At 37.5% G+C, this 22,704-nt stretch overlaps 1 protein-coding gene across 1 annotated transcript in view; it reads right to left on the bottom strand.

Moving 5' to 3' along the window:
- Usp1 (ubiquitin specific protease 1) overlaps positions 1-22,704 on the bottom strand; it is a 289,870-nt gene that overhangs the window by 83,861 nt on the left and 183,305 nt on the right. Inside the window, exons 6-7 of the mRNA XM_067156525.2 lie at positions 16,415-16,672; positions 2,767-2,953 (exon numbers count right to left, since the gene is read on the bottom strand). Of these exons, the coding sequence (XP_067012626.2) occupies positions 2,767-2,953; positions 16,415-16,672 (445 nt within the window). The remainder of the gene's footprint in view (positions 1-2,766; positions 2,954-16,414; positions 16,673-22,704) is intronic.

Genomic DNA, 22,704 nt, shown 5'->3' with positions numbered 1-22,704 from the left:
ACTTCAACAAGCTGCCGGGAGCGATCACCGAGTTGGAGACGAGTGGCATTCCCCTGGTGGTGTCATTTAAGATTGTGGGAGAGGTCAGGAGAAATTTTGACCGAACCTCTGGGAAGGTAGCTGCTGTCAGCAAAAACTTCAATAAGAGTCCTGCACCAGAATCCATGATGGAAAGCGACAGTAAAAGTAGCCAGAGTACTACGAGGTGAGGTAGATGAAGCAGTAGAACTAAAAACCAGATGAAGTGGCTTCATTGAAGTTTTGTCCAATCACTTCCTGTGATGTTGAGTACAAAACAGTCTGCCTGACAGGAGAACAAGATTGCTACTGGAAAACATTGAAAATTTGCTTGTGAATTTGTTTTATAGTAACTGAGTGAGTTATTAAATTATAAGTATTTTTTCATGCCTATTTTGTTGTCTATTTTACACGTTAGTGCCTATTTACATGCCTATTTTGGCTAATTCAAGAGCCTATATGCCTGCCTATTTTAACTGTTTTTACTGCCTATAATTCTCGTCTCTAGTCATAGTCATACCAACACTTACTTATGGATGAGAGACTTAGAATACTTACAGAAGACACTGGAGTAAAAATGGCAGGACCTTTGAACAAATGTCAGTATCCTGGAAAAGGACAATACCGCGATTGAAGCAGAGATCATCAAACATTAACTTGACGGACCAGCGACGTCACATGCCTCATGCACGACTTCCAAAACAAGTGATGTATTTTCAGTTGAAGGAAGGAGAACGCAATCAGGCAGCAAAATTGATACAAGGATGTTCTAAAGTCTAACATGAAGAAATGTCAAATTCATATTGGCAACTGGGAGGATGTAGTGTTTGATCAGCTGGTGTGGCAATGTATAGTTCATGAGGGCTGACAATATTCTGAATATCAAGAAAGTGTCCCTTTTCGGCCATTTCATGTCATTTCTGCTACCATTATATTCGTTTTCCCAAAAACGTGCCAAGCAATATTTGCCAGTCATTGTTTTCTCTTTCTAAGGTAACTCAATCAGGAGAAATTACATTTGCATCCTAAAAACTGATGCTATCACCATTTCTCTGGATGAAGTGCTTTTCATCTTTTCGTGGAGCTAATTCATCTCATGCAGTCCACTGTTTTATTCCTAAATAGTAGTGGAGAATCCAAGGTTTGTCCACAGTCAAAAAATGCCGCAACAATTTTGGCCTTGGACATCTTTCGTGGCTATCTTGGAAGTTTATAGTTATGGCTATAATCAGCAGATAACAGGAGTAAGACGTTCGAAGACAATGTGTCCGGTATGCTACTCACTTGGTGCCTAGTTGCTCCCCTGTGCTGATGTGCTTGTGCTTCTCAACATGGTTCTCAATCGCTTTAAACTGTGAAAGGCCTGATAAGAGAAGACAGATATACAACGGCGGAAGCTCTTGCCCTCATATTGAGTACTGACTTTGAAGAAGATGATGATGATAGTGATTTATCATCTGATTCTGGTAACAGAACGACTTCAATCACACCTTCTACTTCAAGTACGTTTTCTACGCCAGTTGTTGCTTCGTCACCTAAAAGATTGGTCTACATCGATGATTCAACTGAAGAAAATAGTGAGGATGAAAATCAGGTGCCTGAAACACCAAGCAGAAAACTAGACACAGCTAATTCTGGACTGAAAAGTTTAGTGGACAATGCTAGCATGTTATGTTTCTTCCCTCGAGACTGACAGCAGGACCTCATCTTCCTGATGAGTGGAGTACAGAGAAAACTTGTAATGTCTTCAAAGTGCAGAAGAATAGGAAGAAGACGGAAATGTGTTGTAAGGAATGCAATGTAACATTATGTGCCTTTCCCTGCTTCAAAACTTATCACACACAGAAGAACTTCTAAAATCTTTCGTTAACTTTGACATGCAAATTAATGTAGGTAAACAATTTGTAATCTGAAATTAATGTTTGTGTAAAATTATATGTAATTGATAAAACTGAAATAGAGGTAACTGAAGATAAAATTTACAATAAAAACAACACATACTTTTAACTCCACCAGAACTTCCAAAAAAAATTGTTAAATGATGTATGCAAGTTAATGTAGGTAAAAATATTGTGATTTAAAGGTAATGTTTATGTAAATATAGAATATGTTATTAATAAAATTGAAATAAAGGGAACTCTAGATAAAATTTACAATAAGAAACAAAACAAGCTTTTAACTCTGCCAGTGCCGTGACCAAAGCCATGGATCTAAAAGGAGAATGGGAAGCTTTGCCTGGATTAAAAGTGCTAAAAATATAATCAATAAGCATTTCACCGAATATGCATTAAATATACTTTTAAACTCTGCTTGTCCTCTCTTCATGTCACGGGACGACTGCGGACGGGAGAGTGGAACGGGGCAAGTTTCCATACAGCGGGCTCGGTGAACCACCCACTGTTCACATCCAGAGGGTCACACCACCACACTCGCTACACCGGAGTGAAAGGGTTAAAAATAAAACATACCACAAATTCCTATTTTATACACTTTGCACTGTCACCCAACATGCTTGTCTTGAAGCAACGATCAACTAACGAATTATTGTTAGAATGACCTGTAAATATAAAATATTCACCAAAAGGAAACAAACTGCTGCCTTCTATTAGTATCCAAATCAAGTTACTCTTGAAACTGCACTGGTACTAACCGAAAACCCATTACAAAGCCCCTTAAAACAACAATCATCCATTCTATCATAAACAATAGAATAAAGAAATCACTAACTTTGAAACATATATCACTCACCCAAATGTTGATGAAAATCTTTTAAGCTGCAACACAAGTAACCTTGGAAGTGTCTCATAGCGTATTGATCTCCGAGCCTCATTATAACGTAAACATTGTTCACACCAATACTTGTTGAGGTCCCTTAAGTTCTCACTTGTTACTATTGCAGATTGATACACTTCACTAACTCTCTGAGGTAGTTCACCTGCGGACAACAAACAAGATTAAATTTAAGTTATGTATGATACAATAAAGAGACATAAAAACAAAAATTACATCAACACTAGTATAACTGATATGTCAAATTTTAGAAATGACAATCAAATTATACAGAAAAATAAATATTACTAACTATTTGTGGGTACTGTGCACTTTTCTCGTGGTCTGAAGATACACATTCTTATAAAATGTTTCAATTCCATATTAAGTCATGTTACAATGCAAAAGATTATGATTGTGAATTTACTGTATCTTTTTTTTAGTACATGCTCCTTCAAACAGTTGCTTTCCAGTCCAGTAAAGTGAACTCTAGGGGCCTAAGCTACTGATGTTGTCATAGCAACAATTTAGCAAGCCCTTAAACATTAACACATCATCATATAACAATTGTTGGCATATATCACTGCATAGATACAGACTTCAGTGTAAGTGCACAACATATATGAGAAAAATTGATTCAATATGACACTTTCTTTTACTTTTAAAACTACTTTTAAATTGCTCGTTTAATTTAGAGAGCTTTTACTTTTAAAAAATGTAGGTAACACAACACAAAGAATTTCAGTGGACTACTGTATTGCAGACGAAGTGCTGTTCTGATTTTTGTATGGGATACATAACTAACTTCTAATACCTCTGCAGCCAGGCACTAACTCAGGATAAACTTTAGACGGTGCAGTTAGTCCTCCATTATAGAATTAGGTATAGCAATATATTCAGTGGACTGCAGAAATCAATAATCGTTTGCAAAAAACCATAAACAATTACAAGCTGTGTGATGCAATACAAAAGTGAACAGCAACTTTTAGTGAAAAGTAAAATTTGGCAATTAGTGGCACTACAACTGTAAGATAAGAGGATTGAAATTTTTAAGATAAGGTCAGTCAAAGTACTGTTGCGTGCTTACTTCGGCAATTCCTAGAAATGTAATTAAATGTAAGTAAGCCTTCCTAGATACGACTTTCATAATGCTATTTTTGTTTGGGTCATTAGTCCACACACTACTTCATCGTATGCTCACCTCTTTATTTCTACGTAACTACTGTATTCAGTTCCACATCTGTCCTAGTCTAGTCTGTTCTTTAGAATGTCTTCATCTCTGTCTACTGTTCTCATCCATTATATTTTTCTCAACAATCAACTGAAGTGTCTGGTTAAATTTTGTCAAACTGTCCTTCTTACATCCAATTGTACCTCTTCATTTGTGATCTTCATTATGCAGTCAGTCCTTGGGCTGAATGGGGTGAAAGTGCTGCTCATACGGTCAGTTGGTGTTTGCATTTCAGTGGACCTGGCAGACTAAAGTTACAGCACCTTCTGGCTCGGCGAGGAAACAACCTCACTCCTTGTTTTCCTAGTAACACTTCTTCAGCAATGCCTAGGCTGTATGACTGTGTTGTAATGTTAACCTTCTAAATAGTTACAAATCTAAACCCACATGGTTCATTGAAATTGAGAAAGACATGAAAAGTGCTGGAATTAAAACAGATACAATCAAAAACAGAACAGTTTTTAGAGAAGCAGTTCAAAAGAAGCACTTCAGGAGCGGAAGAAAGCAACAACTAGAAGAAGAGAAGGAACGACACTCTAAGGATGAAGGAAATTTGGAAGCAAAGGAAAACTAATACAATGAAAAGTAACCAAAGTTGATTCATCGGACCCTCCAAATGGGTTATTCGAAAGAAGAAGAAGAAGAAGAAGGAGAAGTTCAACCTATAGTATTGTAAGCCGTAGTATTAGCACTGGAAATACTTAAGTTGTGTGTGAATTTGTATATGATGATGCTGGATTTAGAATGTTAAACTAGTAGTATTTCTCGTAATATTTTCTTTCCATGGAATTGCTTGTTGTACAAGCTTGCTTGCTGTTTATTGTTGTTGTTGCGTAATTATGTTAACTTTACTTTATTATTACACTACTGTAAGTGACCACTGCTACCAGGATATTTCCAATTTGTGATGTATTTGGTGGAAGAGCCACTAGATGGCCAACGGCATAGGATAAAAAAAAATCCAGTAGCGTCTGTTCACCTATTTGGTGCAGCAACTGGTCAGCGTCTGTACTCAGAGTTGGAGCGGCTGCCTCAGAAAATCTTCAGGAACTCACCCACCTGATTGTACTCCGATCCCTCAGGATCAACCCAGTCGCTTGAGAACAAGCACACCATGATTCGGCAAGTAAGAACAACATTACTCCAAGTGGTAACCAATCCACCCGCCAACTGAGAACAAAGGCGGCAACCGGTCACTCGGATTCTGCAGGAGCAGGGCTGACACACAAGAGAGAGTCGGAGCTCTCTGGCAAACTTCCCACTAAAACATCCCGCACATCGGCACGCTAAACATAAACACACTCCTGCAAGTAGGCAAACTTCTCAGATTAACATCAAAATTAGATCAGCAAAAAACCCAGCTACTCGCCATACAAGAGACCAGACTCACTGAGTCGGAGACATCAGAATATGGTAACCACCGCATTTTCAAGAGCAAAACTACACGAACTGTAGGAAAAGCCACACCAATGTTAGGCATGGCCTTTTTCGTACACAAAAGGATTGTGAACTCCGTACAAAAGATCACACCCATAAACAACAGACTAATGACCTTGCGACTTCGCTGTGCAAATCGTCACTACACCTTTGTAAATGCCCACGCACCCACCAAAGACTGCAAAGATCAGTCACAAACAGAAAACTTCTCGAACAAACTTGAAACCACACTCATCAAAATGCTCGAAAAAGACACAATCATTCTCCTCGGCGATTTCAACGGTAAAATTGGTAAAGAAAAGTGCTACAGAAAAACTGCAAGAAGATTCTCAGCACACAAAAAGACCAACAAAAACGGCAAACGCCTCATCGAGCTCTGTCAACAACACGACCTGAAAATCATGTCAACATCTCTACAGAAAAATCCCAATAAGCTCTTCACATGGGAATCACCCAACACCTGCTGCGGCGAACACCAGATCGATCATGTCGCCATCTCCTTCCCAGCACAAAAAGAAGTACACAACGTCCAAGCCCGCAGAGGAGCCAACATTGACTCGGATCATCATCTAACGAGAATCAAAGTGAAATTTACCCCAAAACACTTCTACCAGAAATCCAAGGCAAACAAAAAATTGGACACAACACAAATAAAAACATCAAATCTCAGGGAAACATGGGAAAAAATCCCAGCCAAAAGTTGGAACGAATTCCACGACAAAATCATGAAGAGTGCATCAGAGCAAATCCCACTTCAGAAAAAGAGCAGACACCCGTTTTGGAACACCGAATGTGACCAAGCCATATTGAATAGAAAACACATACCAGAAGTTCATCAGCAACCGTACACCTGAAAACGAAAAAAAATTCCGCGAAGTCCGCAGACAGACCTCTAAACTCATCAGACCAACCAAGAGGAAATACCTGGAGGACAAATTTAAGTCGGCTGAAGAGGACTTCCGCAATTACAACACCAGAGATTTCTACAGCGTCTTCCGCAGCAGATTAAATGGGTACATGCCCAAGAATCTCTGCTTCAGAAAACAAAACGGAAAATTGGCACTCACAGATGACGAAAACACCAAGGAACTCGCGAGATACTTTGAGTCGCTACTCAACTGCCCAGAACCAATGGAAAGGTTTCCACGTAAACCCCACCTGAACCCAAACCCAGACTCATCCCCACCTACAAAAGAGGAAATACACCAACACATACAACGACTGAAAAACAACAAGGCATCCAGAGATGATGGCATCGTAGCGGAGCTTCTTAAACATCTAGGAAAGAATTCTCTCCAAGAACTCACACAAATCATACAACAAATTTGGTCAACATAAAAACTACCAGAAAATTGGACAAACGCCCTCCTGGTTCCACTTCACAAAAAAAGGAGACCGAACAGATGTGAACAATTACAGGGGAATTTCCCTGGTGCAAGTCGCATACAAAATCCTCTCCGCAGCCCTCCTCCATAGAACACAGGAACAACTAGAACCACTCATAGGCGAATACCAAGCGGGCTTCAGGCCCCACAGATCCTGTGCAGAACACATACTCAATCTGAAAACCATCTTGAAACTACGACACACAAGAAAACAACCCACAATCTGCACCTTCGTGGACTTCCAGAAAGCATACGACTCCATTGACCGGCAATCCCTCTTCCAAACACTGAAGGAATACGGACTGGACAACAAGACTCAAAAAATCATCAGACTAACTCTCACAAACACAACCTCCCAAGAAAAATTTGTGGGAAATATATCTGAAAAAATTCAGAAAAAATCGGTGTGCGACAAGGAGATGAACTTTCCCCACTACTCTTTAACATAGCCCTGGACAAAATCATGAGAGAATGGGAACAAGCTCTAAAAGCAAAAGGAAATTGACAACCATTAAGTATGACAAGAAAACATGTAAAAATCTCCTGTCTCGCTTTCACAGATGATCTTGCGATCCTCACAACAAACAAACAACAGGCAATCAGGCAAATCGAAACCCTCAAGAAATGCTCAGAAAAATTCGGCCTACAAATCTCCTCCTCAAAAACCAAGGTCATGTGCAATCACTGCAGCCTCCAGAATTTGAACACGAAATTTGGCACAATCGAAAAAGTAACTGACTGAGCTCGATAGCTGCAGTCGCTTAAGTGCGGCCAGTATTCGTGAGATAGTAGGTTCGAACCCCACTGTCGGCAGCTCTGAAGATGGTTTTTCGTGGTTTCCCATTTTCACACCAGGCAAATGCTGGGGCTGTACCTTAATTAAGGCCATGGCTACTTCCTTCCCACTCCTAGCCCTTTCCTGTCCCATCATCGCAATAAGACCTATCTGTGTCAGTGCGACGTAAAGCAACTAGCAAAAAAAAAAAAAAAAAAAAGTAACTGAGTTCCGATATCTCGGAAAAATTGCAGTACCAAACAGAGAAAGAACAGAAGGTCCTCGAGGTCCGCATCCAGAAAATGAAGAGAGCCCTCGGCCAAATGCAAAACATTTACAACAAAAATGCCTTTCAATCTTCACCAAAATTCGACATTACAACACTGTGATCAAACCTGAAATACTATATGCGAGTTAAACACTGGATCTCCACAGAAAAACAGTGCTTGAAGACATCCTGAAAGAGGAACGTAAAATCATCAGAAAAATTCTCGGCCCAAAACTGACTGATGAAGGATACAGACTGCAATCTCGTACAAAAACTGAGGAGCTTTCAAACCTTGCGGCCGACATCAAGAAAAAGACGCCTGAAATTTTACGGACACATCAAATGCCTTCCAGAAAACAGACTGACAAGAATCTTACTTGAGGCAACAGAAAACATCAAAACAAATAGGTGGACAACGGAAATCCGCCAAGACCTGGAAAAGTCAGGAATCAAAGTGGCCGACATCGTTGACAGAATCTGGTACAGAACGTAAATCAGCAAGTGGGAAGTAGAGTCAGAGAGAAACCACAAGAAGAAGACAGGAGCTACGTGGACAGAAGAACAAACAACCACGATGAGAGAAAAATTGAAGGCTGCCCGGCAAAGAAGGAAATGCACAACTTCTAGGTGAGCTTTGCGTGATCAGTTTTCTGGTCTTTTTTGCATCTAATAATAATAATAATAATAATAATAATAATAATAATAATAATTGAAGGTGGATCTGTCCAGGATCCAACCAGCCCAAAATCTGAATATAAACACTGATATGATTCATCCATCTCACCTTCAACATTCTTCAGCAATATCACATTTCTCTTTCTCGATGGACCAGTTTTCCTTCAAGTTTCACTTCCATACATACCGGTGGTTATGCTCCATGAAAAACCCTTCAGGATCATCTTTCTAACATAAGCATTGGAAAGAAACCAACAAACGTAAAATCAAGTCGTAACTATTTTTCTAATATACATATCTACATTTGATGTAGGCAGAAGAATGATGTGGGCTAACCTACATTTGGTGTCATCTTTACTTTTGCCAGCACTGGTTATTCTACTACTCAAGCAGCAATCGTCTACTTCTTTAAAATTTCATTTTATTAATGTAGCATTTCCTGCTTCACAAATCATTTCAACTGAATTCTATTATTTTTATTTTAGATTTATTTTTCATCTTTAAGTTATCCAAGACTGTGTGCTCATACCCTTTAGAAATTTCTCCAGATTCCTAACACACACATACAATTAAAGGCAGACTCAGATTTTGCAGAATTCTGGGTATGTTGTAGGGTATAAAAATGCATACAGTGTACAAATTCTTCTCCTTTTAGGGAAAACTGTATATAAGAGATGAAATCACCATCTAAAGAAGTGGATGTTACCATACAAATCATATTTCCCAAACAAGCTGTTGGTAAAAATTATTTCCTTTGATGAGTTAATAAAAATATATTTTAGTGTTGGTTGTCATTTGAATTTATGTGCAATGAAGCACCCCTGTTAAATATAATAATTAAGAACACACTCAATCTCCGCTGGCACTAACATGTTGTTAATAGGGCTTGTGATTTCACTCTGTGCATTTAATTGGAAAACAATATCTTCAGTCATTTTAATGATATTTTGATTAAATTAAAATTACAGTGACTGAGAATCATTCCTCCATGTACTTAGACAGTTACAGACATTACATCAATATTTGATATAAATAGTTTTATATCAGAATTTTTTTTTTTTAGGTTAGTTGCAAGAAAATGCCAAAAGAAGTTAAAAATTTGTGTTAGAACTGTACAATCTATGTAGCCAGACATTTCTGCTTGCAGTATGAAAGTAATCCGTATACAGTTTAATGTCAGCAACATCGTTTAGTCATTCACAATTAGATATGCTGGCTAGCTCTCACTGTCTGATGCATCTGCTTATCTTTTAAGAATAATATGGATACAGACCTAAAAATAGCACATGAGATTACAAAAATAAACATAGGACCTATGAATAACTCATGAGATTATACAAATAATATGCCTTAAATATTTAGGCTGGATCACTATCACTCGTTACTATGGCTTCAGTGAAGTCAAGGCGAATCAAGCAGTTTGCAATATTTAGCAAGTATTAGTGGTGCGGAAATTACGACGGACTTTGTTGAAGATGTACTAGACAATGACAGTGATATTGCTTTCAGCTTTGGTGATAGCAATTTAGAAAACAATATTGAAAAAGCTGTTAGTTCAAGTGGCGAAAGTGCAAGGGATGAGTATGTTCCTGTAGGGTCGAGGGAGGAGTCAGATATTATAATCAGAATATATATATAAGAGCAGATCCAGTGACAAATTTATTTCCATCTATGAGAAACACTGAAAAGTGGTATACAAAATAGTTCCTTCACATGTTGGACATTGCTATTTACAACAGCCTAGTCATTTGAAGGGAAGTTAGAAATGGAGAAGAGCTTGACACTTCTCAATTTACATCGCCAAGTAGCATGCAGTCTGACAGAACAGGATCATGTGCAGCGCCCCATCCACACAGGGGATTAAAAAAAAAAAAAAACAAAGCTCTCACCTTTTAGGCTAAAAGAAGCATTTCATCTCCAAGATTTCATCCACAGACAAGAAAAAATATACTAGATGACGATGTGTGTTGAAAATAGGTGTAAGGAAAGATGTAAGAGCAATGTGCACTGCCTGTAGAAATGTGCCCTTGTGCTTCAACCCCTGTTTTGAGGCATACCATACTAAACCCAGCACGTAAAGATAAGATACAAATACATTTTATTAGTATTTCCAGAAAAGTATATTTTCCAAAACATTCAGTAAACATGGTATCATCATCATCATCATCATCATCATCATCATTTTTCAGCTTCAGTTTCCCAGGTGCGGTGTACAAGTGCTTGCCACTTCTTCCTGTCAATGCATAGTTTATGTTCCTCTATGTCATCCCACTTGATATTCGTCTTGCTGATCTCCGATTTTACTGTGACTATCCATTGATTCCTTGGCCTCCCTACTGGCCTCTCCCCTTTCACTTCTCTGTTAAAGTATTTCCTTGCTATTCTCATTCTGTTCATGCTCATAACATGTCCAAACCATTGTAGCCTGAGTTTTCCTAAAAGCTTGGTAACAAGTATTTTGATGCCAGCCTCCTTCCTGTTTGCTTCAATTCTAATCTTGTCTTTCCTGGTCTCTTGGTTCATTGTTCTGATGAATTTAATTTCTGTTGACTGAATTTTACTATTAGCCTTGTTATATAGGGTTCATGTTTTGAGTCCATAGCTGAGAACAGGAATGAAGTAGGTATGAAACATGGTCACTTTTGCTTTCTGGGGTGTTTTATCATCCCAGAGTAGATTTCTCACTTGAAAATAAAATTGAGATGCTTTCTGAGTCTTATTACATATTTCTTGTTTTATTGTGTTTTCTTTTGAAATTATACTTCCAAGGTATTTGAAGTCAGAAACAGATTGTAAAAAGTTCCCTCCAGGAAAGTGTTTGAATCTGTGCCTTTCCTGTTGATAGTCATTTCAACAATTTTCATTTTACTGATCCATATTCTTTTAACTTGCCATTCCAAAGATATACTTTCTCCTGTACTTCTGATTCATTTTATCCACAAATCAGAACATCTACAAATATTCGAGTGTTAGACTCTTTACAATGCTCTTTGATGGATTTTATGATCCAATCCATGATGATGAACAGGAGGGTGATAAGGTACTTCCCTGCTAGACTCCTGTTTTGGTTTCAAACCAATCCGATCTTCCATCCCCTACTTGGACACAAAACATCTTCACTTTATCAATCAGGAAGTTTGGCACACCTATGACTTCTAGGTATTCCCAGATTATCTCCCCAAGCACACTGTGGTAGGCCTTCTTGAAGTCCATAAAAACCACCACTAAGTTCTTACTATATCCCCAGTGCTTCTCTCTTAGCATTCAGACAGCAAATGCTTGTTGTGCTTGTTGTTTTAAGGGGCCTAACATCGAAGGTCATCGGCCCCAGACAGCAAATATCAGGTCTCCTGTGCTTCTGCTTTTCCTGAACCTGGGTTGCTCCTCCTCCAATAACGGTCTACTATATTCCTGGTTATCTTTCAATTATCTTCTCCAGAAGTTTAAGTGAGAGAGAAAGTAGAATTGTGCCACTATAATTTCCACATTTCTTCCTGTTTCCCTTTTTAAACATGGGGATAATGATACCTTTCATCCAGTTCTCTGGTATCATATTCTCTTTCCAGATGACAAAGATTACTCAATACAACCAATATATGCTTTGTGCCTTGTACTCCAGCTGCCTTTATCATGTCAACAGTGAGCTCATCAAACCCTGAGCACTTAACATTTTTCATGTTCTTCAGATCAGACTCCACTTCTAGCCATGTTAACTAGTGTTGTGCTCCTTCACTCGCACTTAACTGCAATCTTCAATGATATCATTTTGAAGACTTTCATTTACCGTAATATTGCATTAGTTCATTTCTTCTTCCTTTGTTTCCAGTGCAAAGATATTGCCACGCTCACTAATTCTATTCTTGACTACTTCATAAAGCAACTTCCTATTACTTTCATAGTCTTCCGTTAGCCTGATAGTGAACTTGTCCAAACACTTTTTCTTTTCTTCTTTAATCAGTCGTTTCATAAATAGTTTCTTGTTCTGGTACTCATGTGCCAGGTACTGAATTTCATCTTCTTGGTGGACTGATTTCTGTTTTTTGTTATCTAACCTCTTCTTTGCAGCATTCTTTCACAGCAGTTTTCACCCTCTCATTCCACCATGGTGTTTCTCACCCCTTGCATACTGCGCTTGTCGTTCCACATAATGATTTGGCTTCTTAACACATTGGAGACCATGTCTTAAGGTGGCATATGGGCAGGCAGACCACCATATTTTGAAGGTTTGAAGTCCATTTTCTTCCAGTCGCTGTCATAGCATTATATATGTCTGATTCTGTTGATGTCAGAGGTAATTCCTTGCAGGATAGGAACCGTCCAATGTCTCATTACCCAAAATTGATGCATGCTTGGCCATCAGATGATATAGATCTTGATTCCCATAGGAAATCTGAAATATTTGTCCTGAATGAGTAAATTTATAATACCAATATAAATGGTCCGTTATTGGACATTATAAATTTTCCAGCTAACTCATTCTTGGTTGCCAGTGTTTCACCCTCGTGTGCTACGGTGGGCTCATCAGTTGGTACCTAACACACCTACCAATACGCTGGCTAGTGCATACCGTGGAGGCCACTGCGTAGGCTAACTGGAGCCACCGGCAGTAGGTGGTAGGTGTGTTAGGTACCAACTATTGAGCCCACCCTAGCACACGAGGGCGAAACGCTGGCAACCAAGAATGAGTTAGCTGGAAAATTTATAATGTCCAATAACGGACCATTTATATTGGTATTATAAATTTACTCATTCAGGACAAATATTTCAGATTCCCTATGGGAATCAACATCTATATCAATAAGTGATTCTTTGTTTAAAATTCTTATGTAGCTCATTAATTGACTTTTTTTTTTTTACTTATGTCTGTTGATTCCTCCGGTTGAAGTGCAAATATTTTACCATCATGTATTTTTCCACTGCTCATTTCTTAATATCAGCTGACATGTCTTCTATGCGGCGAGCAATTGTATCGTTTGACAAAGGTACTTTGGATACCTCCGTCTCGCTATTTAACTATTTCTTTACAAGCAGGTAAAATCAAAGTTTCTGCTGCTGTGTGTGATTGCATATTCCTGGCAATTATTTCTGCTACTTTATATCTAGCTACTAGTACTTTTTCTGAAGTTGTAATTATTTGATTTATTGTCTTGCCTTCCTTAAATCGAAAAGGGAGTAAACAACGACTGAAATAAGCTTTATGTTTATTTTCAAAGTGACACTGTTTCGTTTTCAAGTGTCTCTTTAGTTTGCTTGGAACCATACATTCATTACTTAATTTTTTGCCACATACATCACATTTAAGATAAGAATTAGGTAAAAAATATTTTTTTTCACACATTTGAACACATTTTAAGATACATGGAAGTATTAGAAAGCAATCGAATACGCCCAGTGAAAGTAGGAACCTATCACAAAGCAGCTACGTCACAAATAGAAACCAATCCCCTTAACTCGACAACAAATGACAACACACTCTCACTTCCCCTTCCCCCTCTAAGCCAAGCCAGTAAAACGCACTCGTCACACAGCTATTACACTAGGTCGAAGACGGCAGAGACAGAAACAAACAAGTAAACTTCGTAACCAGAATAAATTGGACAGGGGTAAGTTTAAAATAGTTTCTTTACGGCATAATAACTCCGTGCAAGAAACATGTCTCCAGATTCTCTTAAATAACCAACACGTTCTTCTGCCGGTTTTAGGTCACACCAAATGTGCCAATCTTTTAAAGATTTAGAATAAATTTACACAGCGAACAATTGAACAGGGGTAAGTTTCGGCCTTTACAATTCTTTTCAAATACATGCAATTTATTTGGATAACAGAATCTCAAACAAAACTCTTTTTAATTACTAATTATATCTTTCCTGCCAGTTACAGTTACTTCAAACTATCCGTCTAAATGAAAACTGAACAAATTCGACTATAGTCAGCATAAATTCTTCTAGAGGACAATAAGAATGATCTAGAAAAATGAAGGACAACATATAATCAAGACAAGTGAACTGATCATTGAGTGAAACACAGTTGAACCTAATGAAGAACTAGTGTAGTGCCATAGAAGGAATTTTAGGAAGTTTTAGTTTAAAAATAGCTTTTTAATTTGTATATCTAATTTTAACATCCCCACCCTCCCTCAACATTAAGTGTCCTTTACCAACAAATTTTAATTATGAAATGTTTTATGCTTTTTCGCCTAAGCTTTAAGATAAGCAGCTGATGATGATTGCCAAGCAATTGAAACGTGTACTGCAATTTTTAATGACATAAAATTTAGCCTAAGGTTAAATAATAAAGTATCGATCAGGTGGAATTTTTTTTACTTAATTCTTATCTTAATTGCAATATCGATACTGAATGAAGTGGATAGTATGTAATACATACATCACACTCAGGAAGTTCACCTGATCCGGCTGATTCATGTGTTCTATTTTCACTCTGATGTTATTCACTGGTGTTCAATCATTGGCGTTTCATTAACAATTCGCCATTTTAAAATACAATATCTGTATATTTATTTCAGTTGTATAATAACACCATATATTGCGACTTATTCAACAATCAATTGCATTAAGTTGTGTACTACATTTACACATCTCTCCATTTTCAACTGAAGTACTGAACTGTCTGCATGAGACCACTGATTAGTTTATATATGCTCCACTAGGGTTTGGCAGTGATCAATATGTTTCCCTACTAACGTTCCAGTGGTTCGTGTACCCTCCACTAGGGTTCTCAATGTTTCGGGACTGCTCTGTAGCATTCGAAATTCTTCTAAAGCAGACATTGTTACTTGTACGCTGGGGTGTGTCGCTATATTCAGCATAGCGAAACAGTGTGCCGCTAACGAAAATAGTTTTGAGAAGCCCTGTTCTATATGAACACTGCAGAGAGGTTTGGAATTGAATCCAGGCTTTTGGCATGAAATTTAGTAATTAGAAATTGTACATCACCATGTCTCCTACCCTGCCGACCTACATTCTGGTGGTGAATTTTTTTTCGATCAATGGGACTTGAACCGGCTAACCACAGTGTGTCAGATACTTGATGCCTTAATGATCATGACCACCAGGCGTCGACATCTAAAAATACATGAATCTCTGATTAATGACTATGAACTTTCTTTGTTATTGGTTTTACATCACACCAACTAAGACAAGATTTATGTGACAAAAGAAATGGGACAAGAGTGGATTTTTTAAGAAAATGTTTCCTATTGACACATTAGACATTATTTCTGCATGTCTTATCATAATAATGCTTTTGTTTTGAATGCTACTGACTGATTTTTTTTATTACAATCAGATTACTTGGTACAACAGGTTTTAACTTCGCTTTGAGAATCTGTAACTTCTCTAAGGTTCCGTTTATTCAATCTCAGTTGAAAGAACACTAACACACTGTTTGTTAACATAGCATTAAAAATTTAGCAGCATGTTAAGAATACAGAAGTTCTGCATCTGATGCACCTGCCATATTTTGAGCTAACAGAGAATTTAACTGCTTGAACCTGGGCAGTTAATTGAGAGTTTAACAGATTGTTAGTCTTAACCAATGTTGATTAAATGCTAATTTGGTTAAGTTCACTGTTAAAATATTTTAACAGGCAATTAAATGTTAACTGAGGTTGAATAAACTGGACCTAAGCCTTTTATTAAACAACATCTGGGCTGGTGAGAAACCCAATTCTGACAACACATTATATGTAATATACCATTAAGCTGATACATGAACTTCCAGTACACCATTTCTATTCTTAACAATCAATACAATATACTGCCACCTAGATCATATATGGCACTATTTTATGTAGCACTTTCGGCTCCAGAAGTACTTAAATCTAAAATAACCCTTACCATCTTCAGAGTCTTGGTCTGTTGTGATAGGAACACATATATCGCAGAATGTCTCCTTCCTTTCAGTTACATGTTCACATTCCAGACAAGTTGTACGTAAAACGGCCACACCTTCAAAGTCATCTGATACAAAATTATACCCTATACTTCGTTTCTTAGCATTCTTGTCAGTTCCCGAACCTGACTCCGGTTCTACTTTGACACTGTCAGATGACGATGACACTGTAGTACTCGGCCCTTGTCCAAATTCAGCAATGCCTATCAAACAAATGAAAAATGATTATGAAACAGATCACATCAGATGCCAGGAAAGTAAATTTAGTTAACATTAACTTGTGTCAGAAATATGTCTTTTAACTTGAAAATACTGATGGACCAAATGAACTAGTCTCATTCCAAGAATAGATTCATTACATTAATATTTACAAATTCTAAGAACTGAGAATTCTAGACCTGTTTAGGACTTATACCCATGACTCTTTACTTGCCCTTTTCTACTTTTGTGTTTGTCCTATGTTCCTAACCTTTTACTATCTTTCCGTTTGTTATTGGTTTTACCACACCAACTAAGACAAGTTTTATGTGACAAATGGAATGGGATGAGAGTGGATTCTTGAAGAAAATGTTTCCTACTGACACGTTAGATATTATTTGTACATATCTGGCTCTCTTTTTATCCTACACTTCCTGTATCAAGAATGAATATCTGTTAAAATGGCCCTTAAATGAGTACTGAGGCCCACCCTCCTAACAAAGCTGAGAAGCAGAAACAAGCTAGTCGGAGGCTGAGAAGAGATGGCTGTAGAAGAACTGGAATGGATGAGGAGAGAACTAATATATCTGAAGACAGCAGTGTATGATGATGTGAGATTGTCTTCGTCGCTTTGTTTTCTTGTCCTTATATCCTCTTTCTATGCTCTTTCTTCCCACAGACTTGCCATTATATTCATCCTATTATGTATTCTTTTTCTTGTCCTCCCCCCTTTCTCTCTCTCTCTCTCTCTCTCTCTCTCTCTCTCTATATATATATATATATATATATATATATATTAATTGCAAGCTGGACATTCATTAAACTGAATAAAGCAGTGAGACCATTTAAAAAATATTACCAAGCAAGTCAGTTTTCACTGTCATAGATAATAAGCTAAGGAAATGAAATGCAACTGGGTGAGGAAAGAAACTACACGTATAGTTGCTCAAAAAAATGAATGATGCATGGTAATGCAAAAGTTCCTCACAGGTATACATTTCTCAGAAACAATGAACCTATAGATGTTTGCTGTGTGTTTCCACCGGGTTTGTATCTCCATGAGAGATGAATTATATTTTATATATATTATTTGGCCAATTTAGTCCATCAAAATTTTCAAGTTATAGACACTTATAACACAAGCTAATGTAAACTAAATTATATTTTGATAACAATTAAAAGTAAGTCTGATAAAATATTAGATGCAAGGAACATACAACAGGAACAGATCAGCATATCTACTACCAATCAAGAACTGATAAAATTCAGAGTGCTGTACAAGTTAATGCAGATTTAAGTCTTATAAGTAATTTTGCATTGAGTACCAATCTCAAACTTAGTCCTCTTAAAACCCAAGCAATAATCATAGGCAATTTGAAAAACTTACACGTCTTAAAACAACACGATATTCCTCATGTAGCAATAAACAACACCACTATTCCGTACTGTGAAACAGTTATGAATCTTGGCGTGGCTATAAGCGAAATATTAAATTGGACGCAACATGTGACAAATATGCTTACAATACTATGATTTTTTATTCCACCTTTTCAATACAATATTGGTTTTATGTTGTTGGATCATAATGCTACAACACTATTTTATAGGGACATGTTTCACTTTAATTTCAAGCATCCTCAGCCTATATAATCATCTCAAAGTTAAGACCTGTCATATTTGATTTGCTTTGACAAATTTGTGCTTAATTATAATTCTAAAATTAAGTAATAAAATATATAAACACAGGAATTTATGAACACATTAATAGTTTAACAATATGAATGACTATACGAAAATTGGAATAACCGTTAATTCTAAAGATATTGACGTCCAAAACACAGTATCTTCAAATGTTGAAAATTTGGCTAAAATTGTTTTCTCAAAGTTCTGGTTTATTAAAAACATTGTAATTTGAGTCGTAATTATAGTTCAAACTTATAGGTGTCTGAAGATTAAAATCTTGGCTACGTTGGAATTCAGCTTTAGGTTTTAATTTTGAGGCTTGCTACTGTAATTTAATAGTTTTGAACAGTAAAATGTTGAATTAGTTTCATCGAACTAGTCTTGTTTTTACAAACTACTACCAACGGAAAATCTGATCGTAAAAACAAGACTAGTTTGATGAAACTAACTAATTCAACATTTTACTGTTCAAAACTATTAAATTACAGTAGCAAGCCTCAAAATTAAAACCTGAAGCTGAATTCCAACGTAGCCAAAATTTTAATCTTCAGACACCAATAAGTTTTAACTATAATTATGACTCAAATTTTAACATAGAAGTCAAATTACAATTGTTTTTAATAAACTAGAACTTTGAGAAAACAATTTTAGCCAAATTTTCAACATTTGAAGATACTGTGTTTTGGACGTCAATATCTTTAGAATTAACGGTTATTCCAATTTTAGTATAGTCATTCACATTGTTAAACTATTAATGTGTTCATAAATTCCTATGTTTATATATTTTATTACTTAATTTTAGAATTATAATTAAGCACAAATTTGTCAAAGCAAATCAAATACGGCAGGTCTTGAACTTGAGATGATTATATAGGCTGAGGATGCTTGAAATTCAAGCGAAACATGTCCCTATAAAATAATGTTGTAGCATTATGATCCAACAACATAAAACCAATATTGTATTGAAAAGGTGGAATAAAAAATCACAATACTGTAAGCATATTATAGCAAATTCAATACGGGTCTAATTATGAGATTAGTTACATGTAACATGTGACGACTGTATGCAAAAAGATATATCAATTCCTGAATCCCCTGAAGGGGTTTAAAAATATATTTCCTTGGTCCCTGAAAAAGAAAAAAAAAAAGAAAAAAAAAAAAGCTCATTCAGTCCCTTTTGTTCTCAATTCTTGAATACTGATATACAGTTTTATTGATATCAATAATGGGCAAGGCATGACACTGCAACATGCCCAAAATGTATGCATCAGGTATGCATCCGACATATGCCCATGTATCCCCATACACGGCTACAGTTATCTTGGTTACGACTGAATGACAGACGCAGACCCCATGCAACTACTTTGGTGTATTATGTGCTTTCTAAAAACACTCCACCTTACCTATCCCCAAATTTTGCTACCTTAGTTCACTACATCTGTTCAATACCAAGTCAGGCTGTACGCTTAAAATTCCTGTACATCGAACCACAACCTGCAACAAATCATTCACAATCACTGCCACGAGCTGATGGAATGAACTCCCAATGACATCAGGGGAGCAAAATTTAAGACAAGTTTTTAAAACCCTCAGCCAGCGTTATCCAGGCTTTTTTGAGTGTGAATGGGATGCGTGAATGAGAGTGAATACGGTTGTTTATTGTAAGGTGTTATGGAAGATAGGATAAAATATCATTAAACATAAGAAGCTGTAATGCATCCTGTGTTTGTTGATTTGTGTTATCAAGCATCCGTTGAAGCAGTGACTTTGAATTCTTTGAAGTTAGGAGACTTCTAATATCTGCACTCAACTGATTGTCAACTGTTTTCTGGGTCATAATGGTGTGTCTACAACTTCTCACCAGTGACAAGCTGGTGAGGGAAGTCCTAAAATTCCACCATACATCAAGCCAGGAGTTCCTCACAAACTATTTTCAGCTGCTGTTTCATTTCAAGAGTCAGCATTTCTGGCACTACTATGCATAGAGCTTCCCATAGCTATGCAGAGCATGGATGATGTGATAAGATTCGCTCAAGTAAAACCCTGATTGCAGTGATGTCTTTCTGACTGACATATTGATTGGTGCGAATCTGCTCATCCAGGCTTATTGTGACTGCATTATTGTCTTTAATACTCATTGCCAAACATCTGACAGTACTTGCATCCACACATGCATTATCACAGACAACATTCATTCAGTGGTTGATGATTATCCATGAGAGTACACCCATCAGATGTAAGAAATTCAATAACAGCACATGTCCATATACCCAAGTCACCATTTACACACCAATTCTACGCATGCATGATGCAATAGATGCACACCGCTGTGTTGTCATAGTAAAACAATGAGATATTTCCTTTGTACCTGTCTCACGTCCGTAGCTCACACGTTGATGTTATCACATAGAATTTACTAACCGTCGCCACAATCCTCTATTTGCGACTGGTGCTGTGGCCTCATTTAGTTCTATGCCTCTTATCTTAAAATCGTTAGAAACTGAGTCTAACCATCATCGTCTTGGTCTCCCTCTACTTCTCTTACCCTCCATAACAGAGTCCATTATTCACCTAGGTAACCTATCCTCATCCATTCGTCTCATATGACCGCACCACTGAAGAATGTTCATGTGTACAGCTTCATCCATTGAGCTCATTCCTAACTTAGTCTTTATCACCCTGTTCCGAGTATCCTCCTGCCATTGTTCACACCTGTTTGTACCAGCAATCATTCTTGCTACTTTCATGTCTGTTACTTCTAACTTACGAATAAGATATCCTGAGTCAACCCGGCTTTCGCTCCCGTAAAGCAAAGTTGGTCCGAAAACAGACCGATGTAAAGATAGTTTCCTCCGGGAGCTGATTTCCTTCTTACAGAACACTGTAGTTCGCAACTGTGAGCTCACTGCATTAGCTTTACTACACCTTGATTCAATCTCACTATATTACCATCCTGGTAGAACACACAACCTAAATACTTAAAATTTTCTCCTGTTCCAGCTTTGTAGCACCAATCTGACGTTCAGTTCTGTTGAATTTCTTACATACTGACATGAATTTAGTCTTCAAGAGGCTAATTTTCATACCATACTCATTGCACCTATTTTCAAGTTCCAAGACTTCAGGCTTTCGGCATAATCTGCCATTAAGACCAAGTCATCAGCATAGGCCAGACTGCTTACTACATTTCCAACAGAATCCCTCCCTGCCACTTAGTACCTTTCAGCAGATGATCCATGTAAACTACAAACAGCGAAGGTGAGAGATTACAGCCTTGTCTAATCCCCGTAAGTACCCTGAACCAAGAACTCATTCTAGCATCAATTCTCATTGCAGCCCAATTGCCAACATAACGATTTCAATAATCTACCCTATACTTCATAATCCCCACTGTATGGCGAACATATTTTCCCTTGGTACCCTGTCATTTGCTTTCTCTAGATCTACGAAACAAACGCAACTGGCTATTCCTCTCGTAACATTTTTCAATTACCAGGTGCATACTGAAAATCTGATCCTGACAGCCCCTCTGTGGTCTGAAACCTCACTGGTTTTCATCCAACTTCCTCTCAACTACTGATTGCACCCTGCCTTCCAAGATGCCAGTGAATACTTTGCCAGGTATACTAATCAATGAGATACCTCAATAGTTGCTGCAGGTGCAGTTACTGTTATTTTCCAATCTGAAGGTACCTTACCAACATTCCATGCTAATCTTACTACTCTATGAAGCCATTTCATCCCTGCCTTCCCACTATACTTCACCATTTCAGGTCTAATTTCATCTATTCCTGCAGCTTTATGACAATGGAGTTTACTTACCATCCTTTCCACTTCCTCAAGCATAATTTCACCAACATCACTTTCCTCTTCCCCATGAGCTTGGCTGTTTGCAACACCACCAGGAAGATTTCCTTTTACGTTGAGAAGATGTTCAAAATATTCCCTCCACCTCTGCAGTGATTCCCTGGGATCTATTATGAGTTCACCTGGATTACTCAAAACACTGTTCATTTCCTTTTATCCCTCCCATCCTAAGATTCTGTATCACTTTCCAGAAAGGTTTCCCTGCTGCTTGACCTAGCCTTTCCAGGTTATTACCAAAATCTTCCCATGACTTCTTTTTGGATTCAACAACTATTTGTTTCGCTCTGTTTCTTTCATCTACATACAATTCCCTGTCTGCAACGGCCCTTGTTTGGAGCCATTTCTAATAAGCCTTCTTTTTATGCTTTTTCCCATCTTTACAAACACAGTTGTTCCTAGGCATTCCCTTGCTGTTTCCACTACAGCATCCCTGTATGCCACCCATTCTCTTTCTATATCCTGAACCTGCTTACTGTCCACTGTTCGA

Source organism: Anabrus simplex, chromosome 1 (assembly GCF_040414725.1).
Source record: "Anabrus simplex isolate iqAnaSimp1 chromosome 1, ASM4041472v1, whole genome shotgun sequence".
Classification (NCBI taxonomy): domain Eukaryota; kingdom Metazoa; phylum Arthropoda; class Insecta; order Orthoptera; family Tettigoniidae; genus Anabrus; species Anabrus simplex.
This window is presented reverse-complemented; position numbering and strand designations above follow the sequence as displayed.